Below are 25,175 nucleotides of genomic sequence, written 5' to 3'. Positions count from 1 at the left end.
ACATTTGGTATAATTGTATTTTTATTATCCCCAAATGCATTCATTTTCAAATTAGACAGATAATACATATAGGTAGGTCCTACAAAAATAGAATTACCTTTAACAAGTAGCAGGCAGTAGAAATCTGAAATTGAAGGAAGCAAATATAACATGAGATTCAATGTAATCTGTGTTTCTGGTCATACCTCATACCAATAAGAACAGAAATAATGATAATGATAATAGCAACAATAATATCAATAATCATGATAATACCAATAATGATAATAATACCAACTGTAGTATTAACATTAAAATAATAATACTATTAGTGACAAAAATAGTAACCATAGTTGTACAGATTAACACACCATTCATAGTAGCTAAAATTATTTGGTGGAGGACAATATGACCAGTTCTGTCCCATACAGTCCCTATCATCATCACCTAATAGCAGCGATGGTGGAATGCATACCCCCCCCACACACACACACACACACGCAGGCACGCACGCACACACACGTACTCCTCTCCCCATGCACGCACACACACACACACACACACACACACACACACACACACACACACACACACACACACACACACACACACACACACACACACACACACACACACACACACACACACACACACACAGTTGTAACAGTGTGTGAGGAGTGCCAATTGTGCAGGGGCCTCATTTATAACTGTTGTGTAAATGTAACACTAAATATCTGCTAAAGATTTATAAACTTGGCGCATGCCATACATACCCATGCTTCCCATTCTAAATCAGACCTATCATCATTACTGTATAGTTTGGAAGTATTGGAATTAGGCCAAGACAGTATCTAAAGGAATTGCAATGGCGAACTTGATCAAATGTCTTTGGAGGAGTTTGTGTTATCTGACTGTTTCTGAACGATGAAAGCAATTGCAAATTGTTGTGGACCTGTAAATAGATTGTTTAAATGCAATAATATTTTGTATTTTCCTCAAACATAAATATGCCACTGCCTGTGAATTTTAAAACATTGTCTATTTTGATTTTTTTTCAAACTATAGTAGGCCTACTTACAGTGGGAGTCTACACACTTCAATGCAAAATATCAACTGTCTGCTCACCTATTAAATTCTACTGTATCTTATAAACCGCACATGCTGTCGGTTACATAGAGAAAAAAATGTTTACTTACAATATCCTACGCCAATTAAATGGGAGATGCGCATTGCAATTTGGTGTATGGCTACTATGGGAATATAAACTCATCATGACCAGAAAAGGTGAGGAATATATTCTGCAGTGGTTATGATGTGTATTATGTTTATAAATTAAATATTTTCTACGTTAGAAATGCCACATTACAGTACTCAGACATTGCCTACAAAAGTCAATGGAAAAGGTGAACCGTCTGATCTACCATTAAACTCGCATAGAGTAAAATAGGCTACTTAAAATAGCTTATCTATTTACAACTGTGAAGCGGGTCCAATTCAATGAGAGATGGGGTGAATGGTAGTCTATCCTAACTTGTTATAGGCCTATAAGCTATTTTGCGAGTAGCCTATAAAACCATCACAGTGAGAAAAGGTGAGGAATTTATTCTGCAATGATCATGGAAATTAAAAAAAAGAAAATATATTCCTATTTCTAATTATTGTAGTATGCAAAGATAAATCGCTTTTCGCTTTTCTCACTACTGGCAAATTATTGCATCTTGTTATTATATTTAACTAGGCCTACCCATTTTTTGTTATGAATATGTGTTATCATATATTCCTCATTTGTACAAGGCTACTACTAGACAACTTTTGTAGCCACAACAAACTGTGTGTACGCATGGTCTAAAGTTTGTGGGAGGATAAGCACATTCTCATGTCAAGTTCAGTTTTATAAATGTGACCGGCCGCCTAGATTCGGTCTTATGTAGAAAACATATTTATTGTGTTTTTTACATTGGATAAAAGTAGAGACTCAGAGCTAGAAAATTGTATATCATACACTGCAGTTGAAGAACATTGGGAAAGTAATTCTGCTTTGATAGTTGATGAACTTGTAACTCAACTTTTGAGAAAATGGGCCTTGAATGTTTTGGTAAACCCACTGGAGAAGTCTTCTTTGTCTACACCCATTCAGCATCGTACACCGTCTCTTAATTTAAACTACCCCTCCCGGATCCGGGAGAATTGTCATCAACTACACTAATTAGCATAACGCAACAGACAAAAAAAAATCTTACTAGAAAATATTCATATTCATGAAATCACAAGTGAAATATAGTGAAACACAGTTTAGCCTTTTGTTACCCTGTCATCTCAGATTTTGAAATTATGCTTTACAGCCAAAGCAAGACAAGCATTTGTGTAAGTTTATCAATAGCCTAGCATAGCATTATGTCGAGCTAGCAGCAGGAAGCTTGGTCACGAAAATCAGAAAAGCAATCAAATTAAATCGTTTACCTTTGATGAGCTTTGGATGTTTTCACTCACGAGACTCCCAGTTAGACAGCAAATGTTCCTTTTTGTTCCATAAAGATTATTTTTATAGCCGAAATACCTCCGTTTCTTGTCCACGTTTTGTTGAGAAATCCACCGGAAATTGCGGTCACGACAACAGAAACATGGCAAACGTTTTTTATAATCAATCCTCAAGGTGTTTTTCAAATATCTATTTGATAATATATCAACCGGGACAATTGACTTTTCAGTAGGAGCGAGAGGAACAATGTCTATCACGCACAAATCACTCTGAAAGCCACCACCTGACCACTGACGCAATGTTGTCGTTCACGCTCATTTTTCAAAATAAAAGCCTGAAACTATGTCTAGTGGATATAGACACATTAGGGAAACCATAGAAAAATGAATCTGGTTGATATCCCTTTCAATGGGCAATAAGGGATGCACAGGAACACAGGGGTTTCAAAATAAGAGTCACTTCCTGATTGGATTTTTCTCAGGCTTTCGCCTGCAATATCAGTTCTGTTTTACTCACAGACAATATTTTTACAGTTTTGGAAACTTTAGAGTGTTTTCTATCCTAAGCTGTCAATTATATGCATATTCTAGCATCTGGTCCTAAGAAATAGCCCGTTTACTTTGGGAATGTTATTTTTTCCAAAAATGAAAATAATGTACAGTGAAATGGTTACTTGCATTGTAGCAATATCAAAAACAGAGTGTGCAGATAAAACATTTTATATATATTATATATATATTAGATATATTAGATTATAATTATTAGATTACGCTTTTCTGACACACTTTGATGGGTCATGTGAAGAAAATGCTATAAAGAGCCTCCAGACACATCTAGCTAAGTGGATGGGTCACTATTATCTAGACATGTACACATGTTCATGAAATACAATTGATGGCAGTAATCACCCCCAGACACACCTGGCTAACTTGATGTGTCATGTAATCATCTTGGTTGAAGTGTTATGTGTAGACATGTAGCTAGCTAGCTAGGTAAACAATGGACCGGCATAATCCCAACTCATACTACTACCAACCAATACAAACATTGTCGTAGCTGTAGTATATATCTCCAGGTAGCTAAAGCTAACCAACCAGGTTTAATGTTAGCTAGCTAACATTAGGCTCTAACTAAGAATGCAAATTGATTTCTGATTTGAATAAGGTTTCGCTATCTAGCTAACAGTATGCTTTAACTTGTAATGAAAACAACTTTGACAAAATTAGAAACGTATAATATCTGAAAATGTAGATAGCCTCTTACTACTGGATAACTTATTTGTATTGCTTTTAATCCTTTTAAATGAATATCTTATTAACACTTTGTTCTAGCTAGCTATTTGTGTAGGTAGCTATCAAGTAAACCCAATGATAATAAGGATACATGGATGAACGCTTCGCAGCAGACTGGAACCATTTAACTAAGTTTTATTTTTAGCTACATCTTGTTTGGCCAGCGTTGTGTCAAGTCACTACGGTTCACACTGACCATGGTCAGTAGCAAGTCACTTTTTCCAACTGATCTGTCGATAGTGCCTGCTAAATTAGGGCATCAATGTTGTTGAGAAAAGTAGCAAAACTTTTGTAGTTCTCGATGGCTAAAGTTATATATTCAAAAAACAGCGTGGTAGAAATGACTATCAACACATACTGAGCAGCTCACGTTATAAACAGAAGCATGCTACATGGCAGACCAATCCAAACTCATCGCCCTGCATGTCCAGCCCATCTATTAGTTCAGTCAATCATGGCTAGCAGGAAGGTTCCTGCCTTTTTTCTTGGCTAAACTACTAGGCTCGTTATTTAACAATTTTATTTGTATTTACGGATGTAATACGTTTGTTATTTAAGGCACATGAAAGTTCATGTTCCAGAAGGCATTTCTGCCCCCAAAAATGCGTTTCGATAAACAATGTATGTTTACTTTCAAATGCCTCTCCTGTGAAGTAGTGATGTGCGACATATGACTAGTTTCCTGAAACGAGTCACAAATGGCAACTTTTGCGTGAAAAGTGGCACATATTTTGGGGCATATTGAGTATGTAGCATTTATAAATGAAGCACAAGAGCCTACTTAAATGTCTCAGAGCGACTGATGTCACCGATTGAAGTGCTACAAAGCGTGCACCGCTAGCTAGCCATTTCACAGTGGTTACACTCATCCCCCTTTGACCTTCTCTGCAGCAACTCCAGCAGTGTGATCCGTGTCAACAGAATCAAACTAACAGGCTTGCTTCCATCCCTTTCCTTGCCCCAACCTGGGCTCGAACCAGGGATCCTCTGAACACACTCCTACGATAAGTGCCATTGGATATTTAATGACACAGAGATTCAATGACACCTATTTACCGTCCCACCCGAAAGACGGTACCCTACACATGGTACCAATGCCCCAGGGCAGTGATTGGGGACATTGCCCTGTGTAGGGTACCGTCTTTTGGATGGGACGGTAAACAGGTGTCCTGACTCTCTGTGTCTTTAAATATCCCATGGCACTTATCGGTGGGGTGTTAACCCCGGTATCCTGGCTAAATTCCAATCTGGCCCTCATACCACCATGGCTACCTAATCATCCCCAGCTTCCAACTGGTTCATTCATCCCCTGTAACTATTCCCCAGGTCATTGCTCCACAAAAGCTGCAGCCCTTGCAGAGCAAGGGAAAAAAGTACTTCAAGGTCTCAGAGTGAGTGACGTCACCGATTGAAACGCTACTAGCATGCACCGCTAACTAACTAGCCATTTCACCCCGGTTACACACACAATGTACTGTAATATGGATATTGTTCAGACTCAGATCTGGTTTACAGTGGTCTTAAGGATTCACTAACTATAATCACATTCCTTGATAAATCTGTTTTGATGCCGCATGCAATTACCAGTAACTTTATGCAAGCGAATGCACACGGATAGGTTTTGTATCAGATTTGTGCAATATATTACAAATAGATTTCATCACCATAAATGTTTCTGTAGTGTTATTGTGACTGGCTGACAAGAATGCAACTACAAGTACTTACAGCACCTAGAATAATATTGTGATTCTGGCCTTTGGGGCAGTGTAGCAAGCAGAAAAATAAGAGTGGAGTTGTTTTTGATTTCTCAAAAGGCAAAAGAAAAGAAAAGGTTCTACTGGGGTCCTGTGTGCCTTGTTACCCGAGTGATGGTGGGTCCCTGGGTGAATGTGATAATGGTTGATGGGAGACGAGGACGGGTGCAGCTAGTGAGTGTAAACATGCAGACAAAGGGGATCTATTAGGAGTGCACGCACCATGCATGAGCTTCCAGGTAAGGCATTTTGGTTTCACCCAGCAAGCCCGCCAGTCGGTTGTGCGCTGTATCCATGACAGCTTGCTATTTTCCTTTGTAGTAGCAAGAAAACAAACCAACAAATTCAGTCTGAATGACAGGGGAGGGATTTTGGGGTGGGAGGAGCTACTCATGGAGCTACTCATGATTGTGTTCACTCAGAACAACTGTGTGGAGAGACACCATTTGGCTAGCTTGTTTGTTTGTTTGGGGCAGCAGATAACTTGGTGAGCACTGCTAGCTCTTGGTCATGTGAAGGTGAAAGCGGGACCTCTGAGTAGTAGCAGCCACTAGGCCCACCCCTATTGAATGGTCACTCAGCACTTAGCTTCCATTACGGGATTTCCCTCCTCCGGATTATTGACTTTGTGGCTTTTTTTTTTACTAGCTGGTCTGGATTTGTAGCATTTTATAGTTTGGGTTTAAAAAATTCCACAACGAACAAACTAAACTAACTACATATTGTGTGAAATTCAAGACTGACTGACACCACTGGACTTTTGAACATGAGAAGAATGTCTCCCTTCCTTTGCCTTGCAGGTGAGAGGATCAAGGATGAACATCTTTGAGAGCTGTTTGCCTGGACTTTAACCCCCAGTCATCGCTACCAAATCATGCAGAGACCATCCACCCAAGGCACTATGGCATGCTCTCTGTGGAAACTACCAACCTTCTGCTGGCTTATTGCAATGGCCCTAATCCAGTCTTCAGAGGGTAAGTACACAGTCCTGTTATGTGCAATAACCTAATATTGAAATCCTTTGAAGTTAGAAAATTATATATTAATATCAATGTTTTTTTTGTAACAATTAGACAGGGAATGTGTCAAGGGCCTGTTCTTCTCATTGTCTTCCTCAAGTTTAGCATTTAGGCTCTGAAATAAAATGGTCACTTTTGCAGAGTAGCGCCTCTGACTGCATGCAGTAGTTGTATGAATACAGTGGCCTCAGAGGATGCGGGATAATATTGAGTGGTTTCATTAGTTGGTGAATTGTGATTGGTTTGAGATTTTCTGCTTCAAAGCATCACTTGTCCCTGGTGCAATCAAAGCTTCTACTGGATACATGTTTAATTTTGCACTGAGATTCCCTTGCATATACTGTACATCTTAACCTAGAAATCTAAACCATAAATGTTTTTAATCACAGAAAAATTGGGCTTTGATTAATAGACTAAAATAGATCAGAATCATGCCTGAACTATCTCATAACCATTCAGGCCAACATAATATGCATAATGGCAGGAATAGTACACCCACAAATGTATTAGGATCTTCCAATATTTCAAATTTAGGCTTTATGCCAAATGTAGCATCTTTACAATGCAAGGAATCAGTAAAGGCACTGTTTTGGGGGTTTATTTGTGCCAATTGTTCACTGCTCTTTCTTCTAATGGTTAGATTGACAAGGAGCGGTTATCCTATATGGGTGAATCAAACAAAAAAAAACATAATTTGTTCATGAAATATAGATGCCCAATCCTGTGCATATTATGATCCCATCTAACACTGAGGTGGACTCACAACAGAGTTTGTCCCAAATGGCACCCTATTCCCTACTTAGTGCACTACTTTCTATGGGCTCTGGTCAAAAGTATTGCACTATGTACGGAATAGGGTGCCACTTGGAAAAACAGCCACAGTCTTTGCTACAATGGTCTGTTACTGCTTGTCTGGTGTAGTGTAGCCTGTGGGCTGGAAGGGATTTACGTAGTAGAGGACCAAGGTGAATGCTGACAGGAGGTGAGACGATAAAACAAAAATTATCAACACCGACCAAACCGAGCACTTATCGTGGACACTTCTCTGATATCGTTCATCACGATAAGTAGCATATACTAGAGAAATGTGAAGTTTGAAGAATGATGACAGTAATCTTTTGCCTGAACTGAGAGATATTGTCCTTAAAAATGAGCCAAAGAAGGAGGTCACCGTTTTCAGCCTGCGTTAATAGATGCACCTATTCACTAATCCATATGAAACCTTTTCATTTGGTTTCTCGTGAGCCCCTCTTCTCCTCGCAGTCCCGTTCTAACAACGGGGCTCGGCCTTGCAGGAGTTTCATTAAATAATATTCCCAAGTAAACATGGTTCATTAAACTGCATCCTGCCTGTAATATATTTTTAATGCATTTTTATAATTGAATTAAAATGGGTTACTGCCGTGCTATAAATGGCTAGAAGTTTTGATTTAAGAGACTGCAAGATTGATTGCTCTGAGAGTTCTCCCGCTCTTCTTTCCTTTACATCCCTCAAATTCACATCTCATCGTCCCCATTTGACTCTGTGGGCAGACGTACAGTGTGGTCTGAAATTATTGACACCATGATAAAGGTTAGCAAACATTACTGTTAAGGCAGATTGCCTATTTAACTAGTGCACTGGGTGAGGTAGAATAACACTAATCTAAAATTTAGTTTGGAAATAGCATTGTTAGGAGATCTGGAGAGACCTGGTCAGTCAATTACTAATACTCTTAGTAAAAGTATTTATCTTCAACTTGCAATCTGTGGATTTTATTTGACTAGATAGATTCAAATTGTGTGTTAAACATCACAGCATAGTTGAAAGATATATGGCGTGTAATCCGAAGAGGTGGCCAGCAGAGATGGGTGGGATGGGCTGAGGGTTGGGATGTGGAATTGGAGACAAGTGGGAGTGGAGTTGCTGGGTGGGGGATAGAATGATGGTCAAACATAAAAGTACAAAAATAAAGTCAAAATAAAACAAAACAAAAACTATGTTTGAATGACACTGTTACAGCTAATGCCTGTTTGCTTGAGGCTGATGCTGCACAGGTGTTTGTACACATGCATGGAATGGAATAATTATACAATGGAATAATTTTATTATGGTTTTGGGGGCGGGGGGAGGGTCTCTGATGGTTGAGGGGCAGCTCTCAGGAACTGTGGGAGGGCTGGTGTCCTGGCGGTTGGGAGCTTGGGCCGGAGGCTGATATTTTGCTGGTTTGGGTTCCCGTTTTTTTAGCTTGTGGGAGATCTGTCTGTGCCAGGGCGTTGACCCTGGTTGCTTCTGTGGGTCGCTCTGGATGGGAGTCTGTTAAATGACTGAATGTAATGTAAAATGTTGAGTGGCTTCTCTGCAAGTAGATTGTATGTTTAAAAAAGATATGAGAATCCACATGACCATATATAATAAACACAATAATATTATTCCCTGTCATCAGCATTCCAACAAAATCTCAGAGCCAGTAGTCAAATCATAAACCATCATTCTCCCCAAAGCATTTACAGATAGATTAATTTCAAGGCATACCCAACATTACTTTCCGTATAACATCAAACATTCTACCACTATTCCCAACAGTGCGTCTTTAGATGCACATTAACTGAAACATCAAACAGAAAGGAAAATGTAAACAGTATTGTGGGTTACTCACAGTTGGGTATTGGATGCACAGATAACAGAAATGAAATGATATATGCTGGAGAGGTTTTTTACTACTGCTTGGATGGCTTGGCACTAAACTAATAAGACCAATTAACTCAGGTATTTAACAAGGAAAATTGGTAAAAGCTAATGTTTCAGTTCCTTGCTCAGAACATGAGAACATATGAAAGCTGGTTGTTCCTTTTAACATGAGTCTTCAATATTCCCAGGTAAGAAGTTTTAGGTTGTAGTTATTATATGAATTATAGGACTATTTCCCTCTATACCATTTGTATTTCATTAACCTTTGACTATTGGATGTTCTTATAGGCACTTTAGTATTGCCAGTGTAACAGTATAGCTTCTGTCCCTCTAGTTAGCATGCGCTAACTAGCTAGCCATTTAACTTCGGGTAACACCAGCCTGATCTCGGGAGTTGATAGGCTTGAAGTCATAAACAGTGCAATGCTTGACGCACAATGAAGAGCTGCTGGCAAAACGCACAAAAGTGCTGTTTGAATGAATGTTTACTCGCCTGATTCTGCCTACCACCGCTCAGTCAGATACTTGTATGCTTGTATGCTCAGTCAGATTATATGCAACGCAGGACACGCTAGATAATATCTAGTAATTTCATTAACCATGTGTAGTTAACTAGTGATTATGATTGATTGTTTTTTATAAGATAAGTTTAATGCTAGCTAGCAATTTACCTTGGCTTACTGCATTCGCGTAACAGGCAGTCTCCTTGTGGAGTGCAACGAGAGAGAGGCAGGTCATTATTGCGTTGAACTAGTTAACTGTAAGGTTGTAAGATTGGATCCCCCCGAGCCGACAAGGTGAAAATCTGTCGTTCTGCCAATGAACAAGGCAGTTAACCCACCGTTCCTAGGTCATCATTGAAAATGAAAATGTGTTCTTAACTGACTTGCCTAGTTAAATAAAGTTATAACTTTTTCTTTTTTTATCGGCAAATCGGCGCCCAAAAAAAACGATTTCCGATTGTTATGAAGACTTGAAATCGGCCCTAATTAATCGGCCATTCCGATTAATCGGTCAACCTCTAGTTTCTAGTGTCCAAAAGCCTGTATAACACGGGCAGTGCCATTGAGGACTGATACTTTACGATCTATGGCTCAGAGGTAACTGCAATTAAAGGTATAGTTAGTGCAATTAAAAAGAGACGGTTAACGTTAGCCTTTTCTACAGCTAAAAGTGGTCTCTGCTGGTTTTGCTCTTACTCCTCAGGGGCTCTGCAAACGGGCCTGGTTTGATCTAGGTCATGCTTTGATCTAGGTCAACCTCAGTCTAGTTAATCAAACAGGCCACCAGTCTGAAGTAGTGTTTGATGTTTGCCCAGAAGGGGTTGCCGTGACTGGGTCCACTTCAGGTAGGCGGATGATGAAGGGGAGTGGTACTGCCGCCGCATGGAGCACCAGGGGTGATGGTTCTGTTGGAGGGTGGCGTGCATGAATGGCAATTGCAGGAAGGGGGTATGCAATGCCTCTACTCTGGGCCCCCATGAGCCCACAGCTGCATGCTGTTGGAACACTGAGGATCTGACCCATGTCACTGGAGGATGAGGTGGAGTTGGCTTGCACTCCACAGGAAGGTGTCTTGCAGTGTCCCCTTCACCAGGAGCTAGGTTGAACACTAGTCTGAATTTGCCGCTGTGTTGCTCAAAGAGGTGGCGTGGCAGGTAACAGGATTCCAGGGATCCTTACTCAGGATCAAGAGTAAGTTTGGCAAAATAGCCTGAGGTTACCAGCTTCTGGATCTCCTAATGGTGGACTTTGGCCAGCCTTGGGTTCTTAAGCAACCGACGCTCAGTGCCATGAATGGAAGGCATCACTGCTTGTTTTGTAAGATCTGGAGGCTCATGGGGGCCATTGCATACCTCTGGAGGACTTCCACCAAGATTATTGTGGTCTTTTCCTCCAGGAGATTCAAGACACACTGATCTTGTTTGGAACATGTGACTTCCTTTCCAATGAGGGAATGAATGTGTCCACCTAAATTTAATTTTACCCCTTTTTCTCCCCAATTTCGTAGTATCCAATTGTTGTAGTAGCTACTATCTTGTCTCATCGCTACAACTCCCGTACGGGCTCGGGAGAGACGAAGGTTGAAAGTCATGCGTCTTTCGATACACAACCAACCAAGCCGCTGCTTCTTTAACACAGCGCACATCCCACCCGGAAGCCAGCCGGAGGAAACACCGTGCATCTGGCCACCTTGGCTAGCGTACACTGCGCCCAGCCCGCCACAGGAGTCGCTGGTGCGCGATGAGACAAGGACAACCCTACCGACCAAGCCCTCCCTAACCCGGGCGACGCTAGGCCAATTGTGCGTCGCCCCACGGACCTCCCGGTCGCGGCCGGTTACGACAGAGCCTGGGCGCGAACCCAGGACTCTGATGGCACAGCTGGCGCTGCAGTACAGCGCCCTTAACCACTGCGCCATCCGGGAGGCCCAGCTTCTGTACATTCTTAAGGAATTCCGTGGCTGGGGAAGCAATGGCAGCGGATAGGCATTGCTGAACATGTGTGTGACATCAGGCTTGCTGGGCCCTGCACAGCCCAATCTAGCAAGGTGTGGACAGCGACAGGGCCTCCCACAGGGCCAGTATGGACTGGCTCAATGGGGACCAGCAGGTATAGATTATGAGCAATAGAGGCCGTGGCCTGTGGATCTTTGGCAGCGGCATGACCTTCAGTTGTGGGAACTTCCTCTGAAGCATGTCAGAAGGGGAGGTGTGCTCCGCTAGGCAGATACTGTCTGCTGTGACTGCGCTGTGGACTTGATGCCAGGTGCCGCTGTCTCCTTCAGGGGATATGGTGAATGCCACAGAAGCTCTGCTTTCTTGGAGTACATCTTGACAAATAGTTTGAAGGCTCAGTACCTCTGATTCACCCTCTAACCCAAGGCAGTAGGCAGCAGCAGGGAGAATGATGGAACGTTCAGAGCCGTAGTAAAGATGGGAAAGGTCTCCATCGCCTCTTCACCATGATTTAAGATTAGTCTAACCACTTTTAACATCACTCGGGCTGAGCGGTTTGGGCAGTCAAGGTAGAAGACATTCTCGGCTTTGTCGGTGCTGACCATAAGGACGCTCCTGATCTCTTGCGGTATGACCTCATGTAGCACGGTGAGGTTTACCTCCATGCTGGTGTTGCATAGGTTTTTTAGGGTGCATTCCTTTGGGGAGTATTTCGCCCACACTTCCAGCAGCATACTTTAACTGAGATCCAATCCCTGATCTTCTCCCTCGAGAGCTGCTTGAACTCAGGAGCCTAAGAAGTGTTCTTCCCCTTCACAGTAAGGACAATGGAATTCAAACTTGGGCTTGTTTTGGTTCGATTGTTGCTGCTTACCACGAGGAGATCTGTAACTGGCTTGTTTGTGTTCATGTTCACTGGTCAGTAACATGGTGGTACCCAGGCACCATGGTTCTTTCCGGTTAACCTCCCGCTTGTCCTGGTAGAGAACAGAGGCTGTCTGTGAGAGTCTTCCGGCCCTTGCTTACACCTGCAACCAGCCAGACAGGTTCTGGAGGGTATAGGTTTGTCCTACTCTAAGAGACCATGAGTAAAGCAGCTCTCAATAAACCCAATCACGGTATTCAGGTGACAATTTACCCAGTAGCTTTTACACATTTGAACTCAGCACCCTGGTGACCTTCCAATATCTGCAGCATGCCTATGAAGGATTGGCTGGGGAAAGCAAAATCTTGTAATACATGTATTACTTTGCCAGTTTCTGTGCACTTGGCATTTTCAGATGATCCAGGAGCACTTGAAACTTGCACTGTTCTGAAAGGTGACCATGGTTACATAGGATACTGTCTAAGGCCATGTTCAAGAGGGTGAAATCACTCTCTTGCCCAATTTCAAAGTGAGGCAGTTTAGGTCTGGGTATAACATAAGCAGAGGTGACAAGGAGCTCCATCACGTTGGCCCCATTGTCCGGCTGTGGTAGCGATAGGGGGAGAAAGGGATTAGGGTGCTCCACCACCGCCAGTTGATGAGTTGAAGGCTGAGAGGATGGCTGTGGTAGATAGTCCGAGCCAGAGCCAGGGTCAGACTGGGCACCCTGGGATCCTAATGGTGGGTGTGGCCCAGAAGTTTGGAGATGTGTTGGTAACCCAACCAGACTGTGAAGGCTTGAGAAAGTCTTGGATCTATTAAAGTATTGTGAGTTAGGAGCTGGTATAGGGTGCATGTGTCCCAGTTAGAGGAGGATAGGGAGAGAGACATGAGGTTACATTTAGATGGGAGTTTGAACTCCCATTTATTCTCATTTCCAGGGTTGGGTAGGTTACTTTCTAAATGTAATCTGTTACAGTTACTAGTTACCTGTCCAAAATTGTAATTAGTAACGTACATTTTGGATTACCCAAACTCAGTAACATAATCTGATTACATTCTGTTACTTTTAGATTACTTTCCCCTTCAGAGGCATTTGAAAAACACAAACATGTATATTACCAATTGAACAACATTGATTGCAGGATGAATCAATGTTACAAGTTAACATAGCTGGCAATATAAGGATGTGAACTTTTACTTTATCGATTGGTTATGTAGGCTTCTTCTAACCCATCGCTTCCTACTACATATAATAATACGATTAAATTATATTCTGACATTAAAAACCAAAGTCTATCAGAATTCCAGTCATTCCCCAAAAGTGTTTTGCCCTTAATTTTCAAGAATAGTACTTGGACGTATAGATTAGCCAAATTGTTTACCTGAGCATGACCCCAAAACTAAGGACTTATTAGCCAGCCCTACTCTGTTGTTTATGAATTTGTTGTCATGGAGAACTAATTGGACTAATAGAGTTGAAAAATAAATGCTGCACTCATGAAATGGCATGCTTTGAGCACTACTGATGAAAAAAAATCCCCACTTGTATTCCATAGGCTTGGATCCACACTGTGCAGCTGTTGCAAGAGCTCATTTTTCACTGGCTGTCCACCGGTTTCAAATACAATGATTGGTAGGCAGTTCAATTCAACCATTATTGGGTTCAAATACACATTTGAACAGCCATCCACAACAACCACAATCCGTAAGGCGCCAATAGCTAAATGAGAGAGCAGTAGTATTTATTCACATCAATGCGCTATGTACAGTTGAAGTCAAGTTTACAAACACCTTAGCCAAATACATTTAAACTCAGTTTTTCACAATTCCTGATATTTAGTCCTCGTAAAAATTCCCTGTTTTAGGTCAGTTAGGATCACCACTTTATTTTAAGAATGTGAAATGTCAGAGTAACAGTACAGATAATTATTTATTTCAGCTTTTATTTATTTCATCACATTCCCAGTGGGTCAGAAGTTTACATACACTCAATTAGTATTTGCTAGCGTTGCCTTTACATTGTTCAACTTGGGTCAAATGTTTCGGGTAGCCTTCCACAAGGTTCCCACAATAAATTGGGTGAATTTTGTCCCATTCCTTCCGACAGAGCTGGTCTAACTGAGTCAGGTTTGTAGGCCTCCTTGCTCACACACACTTTCTCAGTTCTGCCCACAAATTTTCTATAGGATTGAGGTCCTTGACTTTGTTTTTGCCACAACTTTGGGGTCAATGTTTGGGGTCATTGTCCATTTGGAGGACCCATTTGCAACCAAGCTTTAACTTCCTGACTGATGTCTTGAGATGTTGCTTAAATATATCCACATAATTTTCCTCCCTCATGATACCATCTATTTTGTGAAGTACACCAGTCCCTCCTGCAGCAAAGCACTCCCACAACATGTTGCTGCCACCCCCTTTTTCCTCCAAACATAGGAGGAGGACATTTCTCCAAAAAGTACGATCTTTAGTCTGGCCTTTTTTTATGGCGGTTTTCAAGCAGTTGTTTCTTCCTTGCTGAGCGGCCTTTCAGGTTATGTCGATATAGGACTCGTTTTACTCTGGATACTTTTTTACCTGTTTCCTCCAGCATCTTCACAAGGTCCTTTGATGTTGTTCTTTGATTGATTTGCACTTTTCGCACCAAAGTACGTTCATCTCTAGGAGACGGAACGCGTCTACTTCCTGAGCGGTATGACGGCTGCCTGGTCCCATGGTGTGTATACTTGCGTACTATTGTTTGTACAGATGAACGTGGTACCTTCAGGTGTTTGGAAATTGCTCCCAAGGATGAACCAGAATTGTGGAGATCGACAATGTTTTTTCTGAGGTCTTGGCTGATTTCTTTTGATTTTCCGAAGATGTCAATCCAAAAGGCACTGAAGTTAAAGGTAGGACTTGAAATACATCCACAGGAACACCTACAATTGACTCAAAAGAAGAATTAGCCTGTCAGAAGCTTCTAAAGCCTTGACATAATTTTCTGAAATTTTCCATGCTGTTTAAAGGCACAGTCAACTTAATGTATGTAAACGTCTGACCTATTGGAATTGTGATACAGTGAATTATAAGTGAAATAATCTGTCTGAAATAATCTGTCTGTTGGAAAAATGACTTGTGTCATGCACAAAGTAGATGTCCTAACCGACTTGCCAAAACTATAGTTTGTTAACAATACATTTGTGGAGTGGTTGAAAAACGAGTTTTAATGACTCCAACCTAAGTGTATGTAAATTTACAACTTCAACTGTAGATATCTATAGTAAGTGCTGTCATCCTTACCTCCAAGCATTTATACAAGTTGGATAACCTTTGGATGCCAACAGTAGTCACACCATTGGAAGACATATCTTGGACTGAAGCCTACAAAAGCCAATTCCTGCTCTTTTCCCACGATCCATCAAACACATTTAGTGTGTCATCATTTTGGTCAGACTCGCGCAGGTGGAACAAACTTAAACTTGCACCTTTTTTCAATGCTGATTTCAATGTCATTGAGATTACAGAGAAGTGTCAAAGATTTTGTTTCACAAACATCCTTTATGAATTTAAAAGTAATCCTCTAAATTATCATCTAGTTTTTCGAAAGTATCTGTAATCTGATTACAGTATTTTTGCTGGTATGGTAATAATTCTCTCCAAAGCATTTACAAATAGATTAATTTCAAGGCATATCAAACATTACTATCCATACAAACATTCCACCACTATTCCCAAAAGTCTGTCTTTAGATGCACATCAACTGAAACATCGACTTTGGGACCATTCCTCCATACAGATCCGTGATATCCTTTGTATGCACTTATGGACTACCCTCTTCAATTTAAACCACAAGTTTTCAATAGGTTTCAAGTCCAGAGGCTGAGATGCTTAAGATTTAGATTTTGTGGCCAATGAACCACTGTGCAACTATAAGAGAAACTCTAGATCACCTTTACTCCACACACAGAGCTAGCTCTCGCTCGCCCTCCATTTGGCAAATCTGACCATAACTCTATCCTCCTGTTATTGTTTACAAGAAAAGCTCAAACAGGCAGTGCCTGTGGTCCGATATGGATGTGGTCAGATGAAGTGGATGCTAAGCTACAGGACTGTGCATCGACAATGTCCCCACAGTGACGGTACATACATATCCCAACCAGATGCCATGGATTACAGGCAACATCCACACTGAGCTAAAGGCTAGAAGTGTCGCTTTCAAGAAGCAGGACACTAACCCGGCCTCCCAAGTGGTGCAGTGCTCTAAGGCACTGCGTCGCAGTGTTGAGGCGTCAAGACAGCCTGGGGTTCATTATCGGCCGTGACCGGGAGTCCCATACGCCGGCACACAATTGGCCCAGCGTTGTCCGAGTTATATAAAATACTCTTACACCCTCCGATGAACCATCAAAGAGGTAAGGCATCAACAGGGGACTAAAATCGAATCCCACTACTCTGCCTCTGATGCTCGTGTGACGCAAGCCTGCTTAGTGACGCAAGCCTACCCAACAAGCTAAATGCCTTCAAGGCTCGCTTCGAGTTAAGCAACACTGAACTATGTGTGAGAGCGCCAGCTGTTCCGTACAACTGTGTGATCACGCTCTCCGTAGCCGATGTGAGTAAGACCTCTAAACTGGTTAACATTTACAAGGCCGCGGGACAGACGGATTACCAGGATGCGTACTCAGAGCATGCGTGACCAGCTGGCAAGTGTCTTCACTGACATTTTGAAATTCTCCCAGACCCATTCTTTAATACCACCATAGTCCCTGTGCCCAAGAACGCCAAGGTAACCCGTCCAAATGACTATCACCCTGTGGCACTCATATCTGTAGCCATGAAATGCTTTGAAAGGCTGGTCATAGCTCACATCAACACCATTTTTCCAGACCCTCTACAATTTACATTACACCCCAACATATCCACAGATGACGCAATCTCTTTTGCACTCTGCACTGACTACAGCTCAGCGTTCAACACCATAGTGCCCTCCAAGCTCATCACTAAGCTAAGGACCCCGGGACTGAACTCCTCCCTCTGCAACTGAATCCTGGATTTCCTGATGGGACGCCCCCAGGTGGTAAGGGTAGGCAACAACACATTCGCCATGCTGACCCTTGACATGGGAGCCCCTCAGGGATATGTGCTTAATCCCGTCCTATTCACTGTTCACCCACAACTGCGTGGCTGCGCACGACTCCAACACCATCGTTAAATTTTCCGACGACATGACAGTGGTAGGCCTGATCATTGACGACGATGAGATAGCCTATGTGGAGGAGGTCAGAGACCTGGCAGTGTGATGCAAGAACAACAATCTCTCCCTCAACGTCAGCAAGACAAAGTGGCTGATTGTGGACTACAGAAAAGAAGGGCCAAGCACGCTTCCATTCACATCGGCGGTGCTGTAGTGGGAGCGAGTTGAGAGCTCCTCGGTGTTCACATCACTAAGGATCTATCATGGCCCAAACACACCAACACAGTTCTGAAGAGGGCACGACAACACCTCTTCCCCCTCAGAAAGTGAAAAAGATTTAGCATAGGCCCTCAGATCCTCATCAAGTTCTACAGCTGCACCATTGAGAGCATCTTGATTGGCTGCATCACCCCTTGGTATGGCAACTGCTTGGCATTCAACCGCAAGGCATCTATAGAGGGTAGTGTGGACGGGCCAGTACATCATTGGGGTTTAGCTCCCTGCCATCCAGGACGTCTATGCCAGGCGTGTCAGAGGACGGCACTAAAATTTGTTGAAGACTTCAGCCACAAGTCATAGAACTGTTCTCCCTGCTACCGCATGGCAAGCGGTGCCGATGCACCATGTCTGGAACCAACAAGACCCTGAACGGCTTCTATCCCCAAGCCATAAGACTGCTGAATAGTTTACCAGACTATCTGCGTTGACATATTCTGCAATAACTTTTTTAACTCATCACATACGGTGCTGCTATTGTTTACTATCTGTCACTTGATTCCTAGTTATACATATCTACCTCAATTACCTCTTACCCCTGCACATCGACTCGGTACGGATACCCCTTGTATATAGCCAAGTTATAGTTCCTCATTGTGTACCTATTATTACTTTTACTATTATGTGTTTTACTTTTGTATTATTTCTCTATTTTCTTTCTCTCTGCATAATCGGGAAGGACCCGTAAGTAAGCATTTCACTGTTAGTCTACACCTGTTGTTTTATGAAGCATGTGACAAATTCAATTTGATTTGATTTCTTTGGATTTTGTTGTGTGCTTGGGGTTATTGTCTTGCTGGAAGATCCACTTGTGGCCAAGTTTCAGCTTCCTGGTAGAGGCAACCAGGTTTTTGGCTAATATTTTACAGTAGGTATGGGGGTTATTTTCTGCTCATGTATTTTCTCATTTCAATACCATATCCACTGGTGTGCATGGCCAAATAACTCTATTCTCATATCATCCAACAAATGTAAATGCCTGGGCCCTCATTTATCAATGTTGCGAAGAAAAGCTTCTATATTAACTTGTACGAAGAAAATATAGAATGTACAAAAAAATTGGTATTTATCAATTGATCGTAACGCTTGTATTTTTCCTTGATAAATCAGACACGTTCTAAAACACAGTGCTAGTGCACGTGAAGTCTCATTTAAATAAAGAACCACGTTAATGACCATTTGTGGACAAAAACCTTCCTTTAAAGCTCCAAGAAATGTCACTAATTTCTGTCCGCCAACATGGAGAAATCAAAAACAAAAGAAAAAAACCTTTTCGGACCAGAAATCAAACTTTTGATCACCGAAGTGGAAGCAAAACAAGCCATACTTTTTGGAGCCCTCAGCAATGGCTTGGCAAATAAGAGAAAAAAAACATTGCTTGGGAGCAGGTTAGAGCTGTGGTAAATTCGGCCTCATTTGAGTGCAGAATGAAATTAAAAAGAAATGGTTTGATTTGAAAATGTGTGCAAAAAAAAGTATCCTCAAAAGGGATATAAGTACAACAGGAAGAGGGCAGAGTGACTCTTCACTGTCTGCTATGGACCAGCACATTGGCACCATAATTGGAGAGACCTCAGTGTCTGGCATCATTTGTGATGGTGATACTGAGGACCCTCTCCCAGACCCTGAAGGAATACCAGACGCACCAACTGATGGTAAGTCAAGCCTTTTTTTCGCAACCATATTCAGACATGGAACACATCTAAATATTTTTTCTTGACAATAACTATCACAAATATATATAACAAAATTAATATAACAAAAATAACAAATCATGAAATCTTCACAGATGTGGGTGATTTGCCTGACCCCTCATCCCCAGGCCTACCAGAAGGGTGTCCTCTTTGGCAAGCTCTTCAGCTGCACCGCATGTTTTGACTGACGCAGTCCTGAAACAACATGAAGAGATCAACACATCAATTATTGGACTCAAACAGCAGCTGGAGGATGTATGCAACGGCCTGAGAGAGAGAAATCAATCATTGAAAGAACTTGTTGATTGTGTCAAACATGTAAGACAATACATTCTTGTGCAATGTAAATGTGTTTTCCTTGTCGATTTGATTACAATATTTGGAAGAACAAATATCTAAAACCGTTGTATGATATTGACTCAGTGCCAGGGCTATGGGTGGTGGGAAACACTCCCTGTCAGGCATGGGCTCATCGGGTCTGGGTGGATCATTCAGTGGAATGCCATTTTTGATTGCAATGTTGTGGTGCACACTGCAAGCCTTGACAATGTAGCAAACCTAAAAAGGAATTTGCACATTATATTACTTTCATGTAATGGCATTTGAAGGAATGTCATTTCAGAGGCAAACCTTGCTAGGCTGGTATTGCAGTCTTCCTCCTGTCCCAGACAAGCACAGCCAATGCCCTTTCAGCAGGCCTATGGTGCGCTCCACTGTTCTTGTGTATGCGTGGGCTTGGTTGTAGCTTGCCTCTTGTTGGTTTGAGGGGTTTGTGAGGGGAGTCATCAGCCATGTTTTTAATGGGTAGCCCCTGTCTCCTGCAGTTATGAGCACAACAGTCAGATATTGTTTCCTAGTAGAGGTCTAACATGGGAAATAAAACCTTGTAAATAAAACATAAGTCACTTACCAATAAGCCATCCATCCTCAACAGCTCCTTCCTGGAGGTTAAGGCCGACTGATCTGTTCTGCACAATGAATGATAATGTGTCCCACATGGCCATTTGGCCACTACATTTAAGACAAATGTGAATCACAGATGACCTGCACATTGACAGAATGGAAGCCTTTTCTGTTGACTAAGTTGAATTTGTTCAATGATGGTGCTTTTATTGCGATGTGGGTGCAGTCAACTACTCCAATGACAATGACATCCAGCTATGGTATGGAAATCCCTTTTCAATCTGGCCTGTTGCACAGCAGTGTATGGAAACTGTTTGTATTGTGGGGTCAATGATATTATGCCAGGGAGGACTGCAGGCAATATCTGGCTCATGGTTGGTTGTGAAATGCCAGACCGATCCGCAATCTCCCGTTGGAATGTTCCAGTGGCCAAAAGTCCTAGGGTGGAAAGGACTTGGGTATGCACTGGGGTGGCATTGGTGCGTTTCGTCTCCCTTTCTAATAATGGAGAGAGTTGGTTGCAGGGATACAATAAAATATGCCTTGGAAAACGAAATCTACTAATAAGCCAAGCGTCGCTCTCAGCAAAAAGATCTGCACCCTCATTGAAAACATGCTCCTTGCGTAATGCAGCTTGTGCCAGATCCTCCAGCAATGCAAGAGTTGCCATTTTGGACAAGTCACAATGCCTCAGTGTTGCCTTTTATATTATTTAACTGGTTTAACTAAATTGCCTCCAACCTTACATTCCACTCTATTTCTAATTTACTTTATTTTTCAATTAGGCTTAAATGGTTTCATGTTTATGAATTCAATAGCACCCTGAAAAAACGATTAGAAGCTTAAGTTTCTATAAAATAAATACATGAATAAACTATTCATGTACTTTCTTTTTTTCTTCATAGTTTATGATTTGGTCCAGTACTGTATGTCAATCCTTTCTCCTTTTGGTGGACGGTATTTCATTGGCACAAGATGCTGTGTGTACGCAAGGTCAGAGGTGTGCTTAAATTGACACATTCTCAAGTATCAGTACAAATTGATAAATCCCACACATTCTCAAGTATCAATGCAAATTGATAAATCCCACACATTCTCAAGTATCAGTACAAATTAATAAATCCAACACATTCTCAAGTATCAGTACATATTGATAAATCCAACACATTCTCAAGTATCAGTACAAATGGATAATTCCCAGACTTTGCTTAGAAATGATCGCATGCATGGTTCACCAACATTTCTGTTCGTACGCAACACTGATAAATAAGGCCCCTGGAATTTGCTAAATGGAATTGCCACTTGGATTGGAACCAGTGCTTTGCTCAGATGGCATGAAAATAGAGCTCACACCATTGGTGGGTTTGGCATCGGATTGAAAATCCATAAGGAGATAATAACCCCATTACCTACTGTAAAATGTGGTGGATCATTGATGTTATGGGGCTATTTTGCTTCCACTGGGCCTGGGGCCCTTGTTAAGGTCATCATTATAACTGCCTTAATTTAGCTGGAACCCAGAAAGAGTAGGTGCTGCCTTGGCAGCAGTTAATGGGGAGCCATAATAAATACAAATACAAATCATGAACTTCACCCAGTACCAGGATATTTTAGCCAAAAACCTCTGCTATGATGCTGAAACTTAGCCGCAAGTGGATCTTTCACCAAGTGTTCACATCCTTCATCTGTATTCACAGAGCTCCTCTCTCCCTAGAATACCTTTACTCCTCTTCACTCCTCTTTATTATCTTCTTTCAGTACACTCTGAGATGTACAATATTATCTCTGAGATGTACAGTTTATTTCTGTTATTTGAACTGACCATGTCAGTGACTATACCTCATGTACTTGGTAATCATTATTACTTTAATGAAGCTAAATGTGGCATACTGTACCGATCCAAGCATTCTTTAGCCTGCAGCCAATCAACCAACCATGTGGAATCAGCCACATACATATCCTGTGATACTTGATGTCCTCCCCATAGGAAATAAGTGCAATCTACAGTGCCTATTGAAAGTCTACACACCCCTTGCACAGTTGTCACATTTTGCTGCCTTAAAATTCAATCTAAAAAGGGATTAAATTAGTTTTTTTCAAACAGATCTACACAACCTGCTCCACATTTTCAAAGTGAAAGAAAAAGTTAAGAACTTTTTCCAAATTAAAAATGAATAAAAACGAAAATGTCTTGATTGTGTATTCCTTCACAGCCCATAGTTAGGCCTAATACTTTGTGGAAGTACCTTTGGCAGCAATTACAGATGTAAATAATGTTGAATAAGATTCTACCAACTCTGCACAACTCTTAGGTCAACACACAGTACCAGTCAAAGGTTTGGACACACTTACTCATTCCAGGGTTTTTTCTTTATTTTTACTATTTTCTACATTGTAGAATAATAGTGAAGACATCAAAACTATGAAATAACACATATGGAATCATGTAGTAACCAAAAGTGTTAAACAAATCAAAATATATTTTAGATTCTTCAAAATAGCCATCCTTTGCCTTGATGACAGCTTTGCACACTCTTGGCATTCTCTCAACCAGCTTCACGAGGAATGCTTTTCCAAGGAGTTCCCACATATGCTGGGTACTTGTAGGCTGATTTTCCTTCACTCTGTGGTCCCCGTCATTAACTATATCATTATCAAATAGTTTAATTATATGTTATGACCTTCCTCAAAGACTATACCGAATCAAGTGTAATGTAAGAACAATGCAGTCACATAGGATATACTTGTAATTATCATGTACCTACCCAGGAGCAAGCAACTTAATTTAAATTGAAACCCAGTAGGGTATAACATTTATAATTACTATCCAGTTACAATATAACAAGCTTTGCAGACAATAGGCTAATCAGGATAAATTAGAAGACAGGAGAACATTGTACAGATTGTTACAATAAAGTACAATTTACCTAAATGGGTTTTCTCCGGTCTAATTGAAAATGACTGGTAGTTAATGACAAGGTGTGCATTGTTACAGTTGTTGTTACCAGGTCCTAGCATATTTATCAAACCTGGTATTACATGTGGAGTTCATGGTAGTGTCACCTTGTAACAAGGTCACATTTTGGTTTGAGTTATCAACATGGTAATTTTCACAGGTGACTTTCACACATGTAATTACAAAACAATAGTTACATAGTGGAACAAGAAAATATGTAAAAACATCAGTAGTTACACATGTGGAATAACCTTCAGCATGTGCACAGTTGTGGAGAATGACACAAATATCAATTTCCACAAAGTTTGCTGTTTCAGTGTTTTTAGATATTTTTTTCAGGTGTTACTATGGAATACTGAAGTATAATTACAAGCAGTGTCAAAGGCTTTTATTGACAATTACGTGAAGTTGATGCAAAGAGTCAATATTTGCAGTGTTGACCCTTCTTTTTCAAGACCTCTGCAATCCGCCCTCGCATGCTGTCAATTTAACTTCTGGGCCACATCCTGACTGATGGCAGCCCATTCTTGCATAATCAATGCTTGGAGTTTGTCAGAATTTGTGGGTTTTTGTTTGTCCACCCGCCTCTTGAGGAATTTCCACAAGTTCTCAATGGGATTCAGGTCTGGGGAGTTTCCTGGCCATGGACCTAAAATATCAATGTTTTGTTCCCCGAGCCATTTAGTTATCACTTTTGCCTTATGGCAAGGTGCTCCATCATGCTGAAAAGGCATTGTTTGTCACCAAACTCTTCCTGGATGGTTGGGAGAAATTGCTCTCGGAGGATGTGTTGGTACCATTCTTTATTCATTGCTGTGTTCTTAGGCAAAATTGTGAGTGAGCCCACTCCCTTGTCTGAGAAGCAACCCCACACATGAATGGTCTCACTGTTGGCATGACACAGGACTGATGGTAGCGCTCACCTTGTCTTCTCCGGACAAGCTTTTTTCTGGATGCCCCAAACAATCGGAAAGGGGATTCATCAGAGAAAATGACTTTACCCCAGTCCTCAGCTGTCCAAACCCTGTACCTTTTGCAGAATATCAGTCTGTCCCTGATGTTTTTCCTGGAGAGAAGTGGCTTCTTTGCTGCCCTTCTTGACACCAGGCCATCCTCCAAAAGTCTTTGCCTCACTGTGCGTGCACACCTGCCTGCTCACACCTGCCTGCTGCCATTCCTGAGCAAGCTCTGTACTGGTGGTGCCCCGATCCCGCAGCTGAATAAACTTTAGGAGACGATCCTGGCTCTTGCTGGACTTTCTTGGGCGCCCTGAAGCCTTCTTCACAACAATTGAACCACTCTCCTTGAAGTTCTCGATGATCCGGTAAATGGTGGATTTCTTACTTACTGGCAGCAATATCCTTGCCTGTGAAGACCTTTTTGTGCAAAGCAATGATGACAGCACGTGTTTCCTTGCAGGTAACCATGGTTTACAGAGGAAGAACAATGATTCCAAGCACCACCCTTCTTTTGAAGCTACCAGCTTGTTATTCAAACTCAATTAGCATGACAGAGTGATCTCCAGCCGTGTCCTCATCAACACTCACACCTGTGTTAATGATTGAATCACTGACATGATGTCAGCTGGTCCTATTATGGCAGGGCTGAAATGCAGTAGAATTTTTTTTTGATGATTCAGTTAATTTGCATGGC

General features: G+C 41.6%; 1 protein-coding gene across 2 annotated transcripts in view; it reads left to right on the top strand.

Annotated features, from left to right (window-relative positions):
• Positions 1-25,175, top strand: part of LOC139406913 (adhesion G protein-coupled receptor L2a) — a 197,838-nt gene that overhangs the window by 31,769 nt on the left and 140,894 nt on the right. For both annotated transcript variants that reach the window (XM_071150072.1, XM_071150070.1), the window contains exon 2: positions 6,305-6,478. In XM_071150072.1, the coding sequence (XP_071006173.1) occupies positions 6,379-6,478 (100 nt within the window). In that variant the 5' untranslated portion in view covers positions 6,305-6,378. The remainder of the gene's footprint in view (positions 1-6,304; positions 6,479-25,175) is intronic.

This window comes from Oncorhynchus clarkii, chromosome 4, assembly GCF_045791955.1.
Source record: "Oncorhynchus clarkii lewisi isolate Uvic-CL-2024 chromosome 4, UVic_Ocla_1.0, whole genome shotgun sequence".
Classification (NCBI taxonomy): domain Eukaryota; kingdom Metazoa; phylum Chordata; class Actinopteri; order Salmoniformes; family Salmonidae; genus Oncorhynchus; species Oncorhynchus clarkii.
The sequence above is the reverse complement of the archived record's forward strand: the minus strand, read 5'-3'. Positions and strand labels throughout refer to the sequence as shown.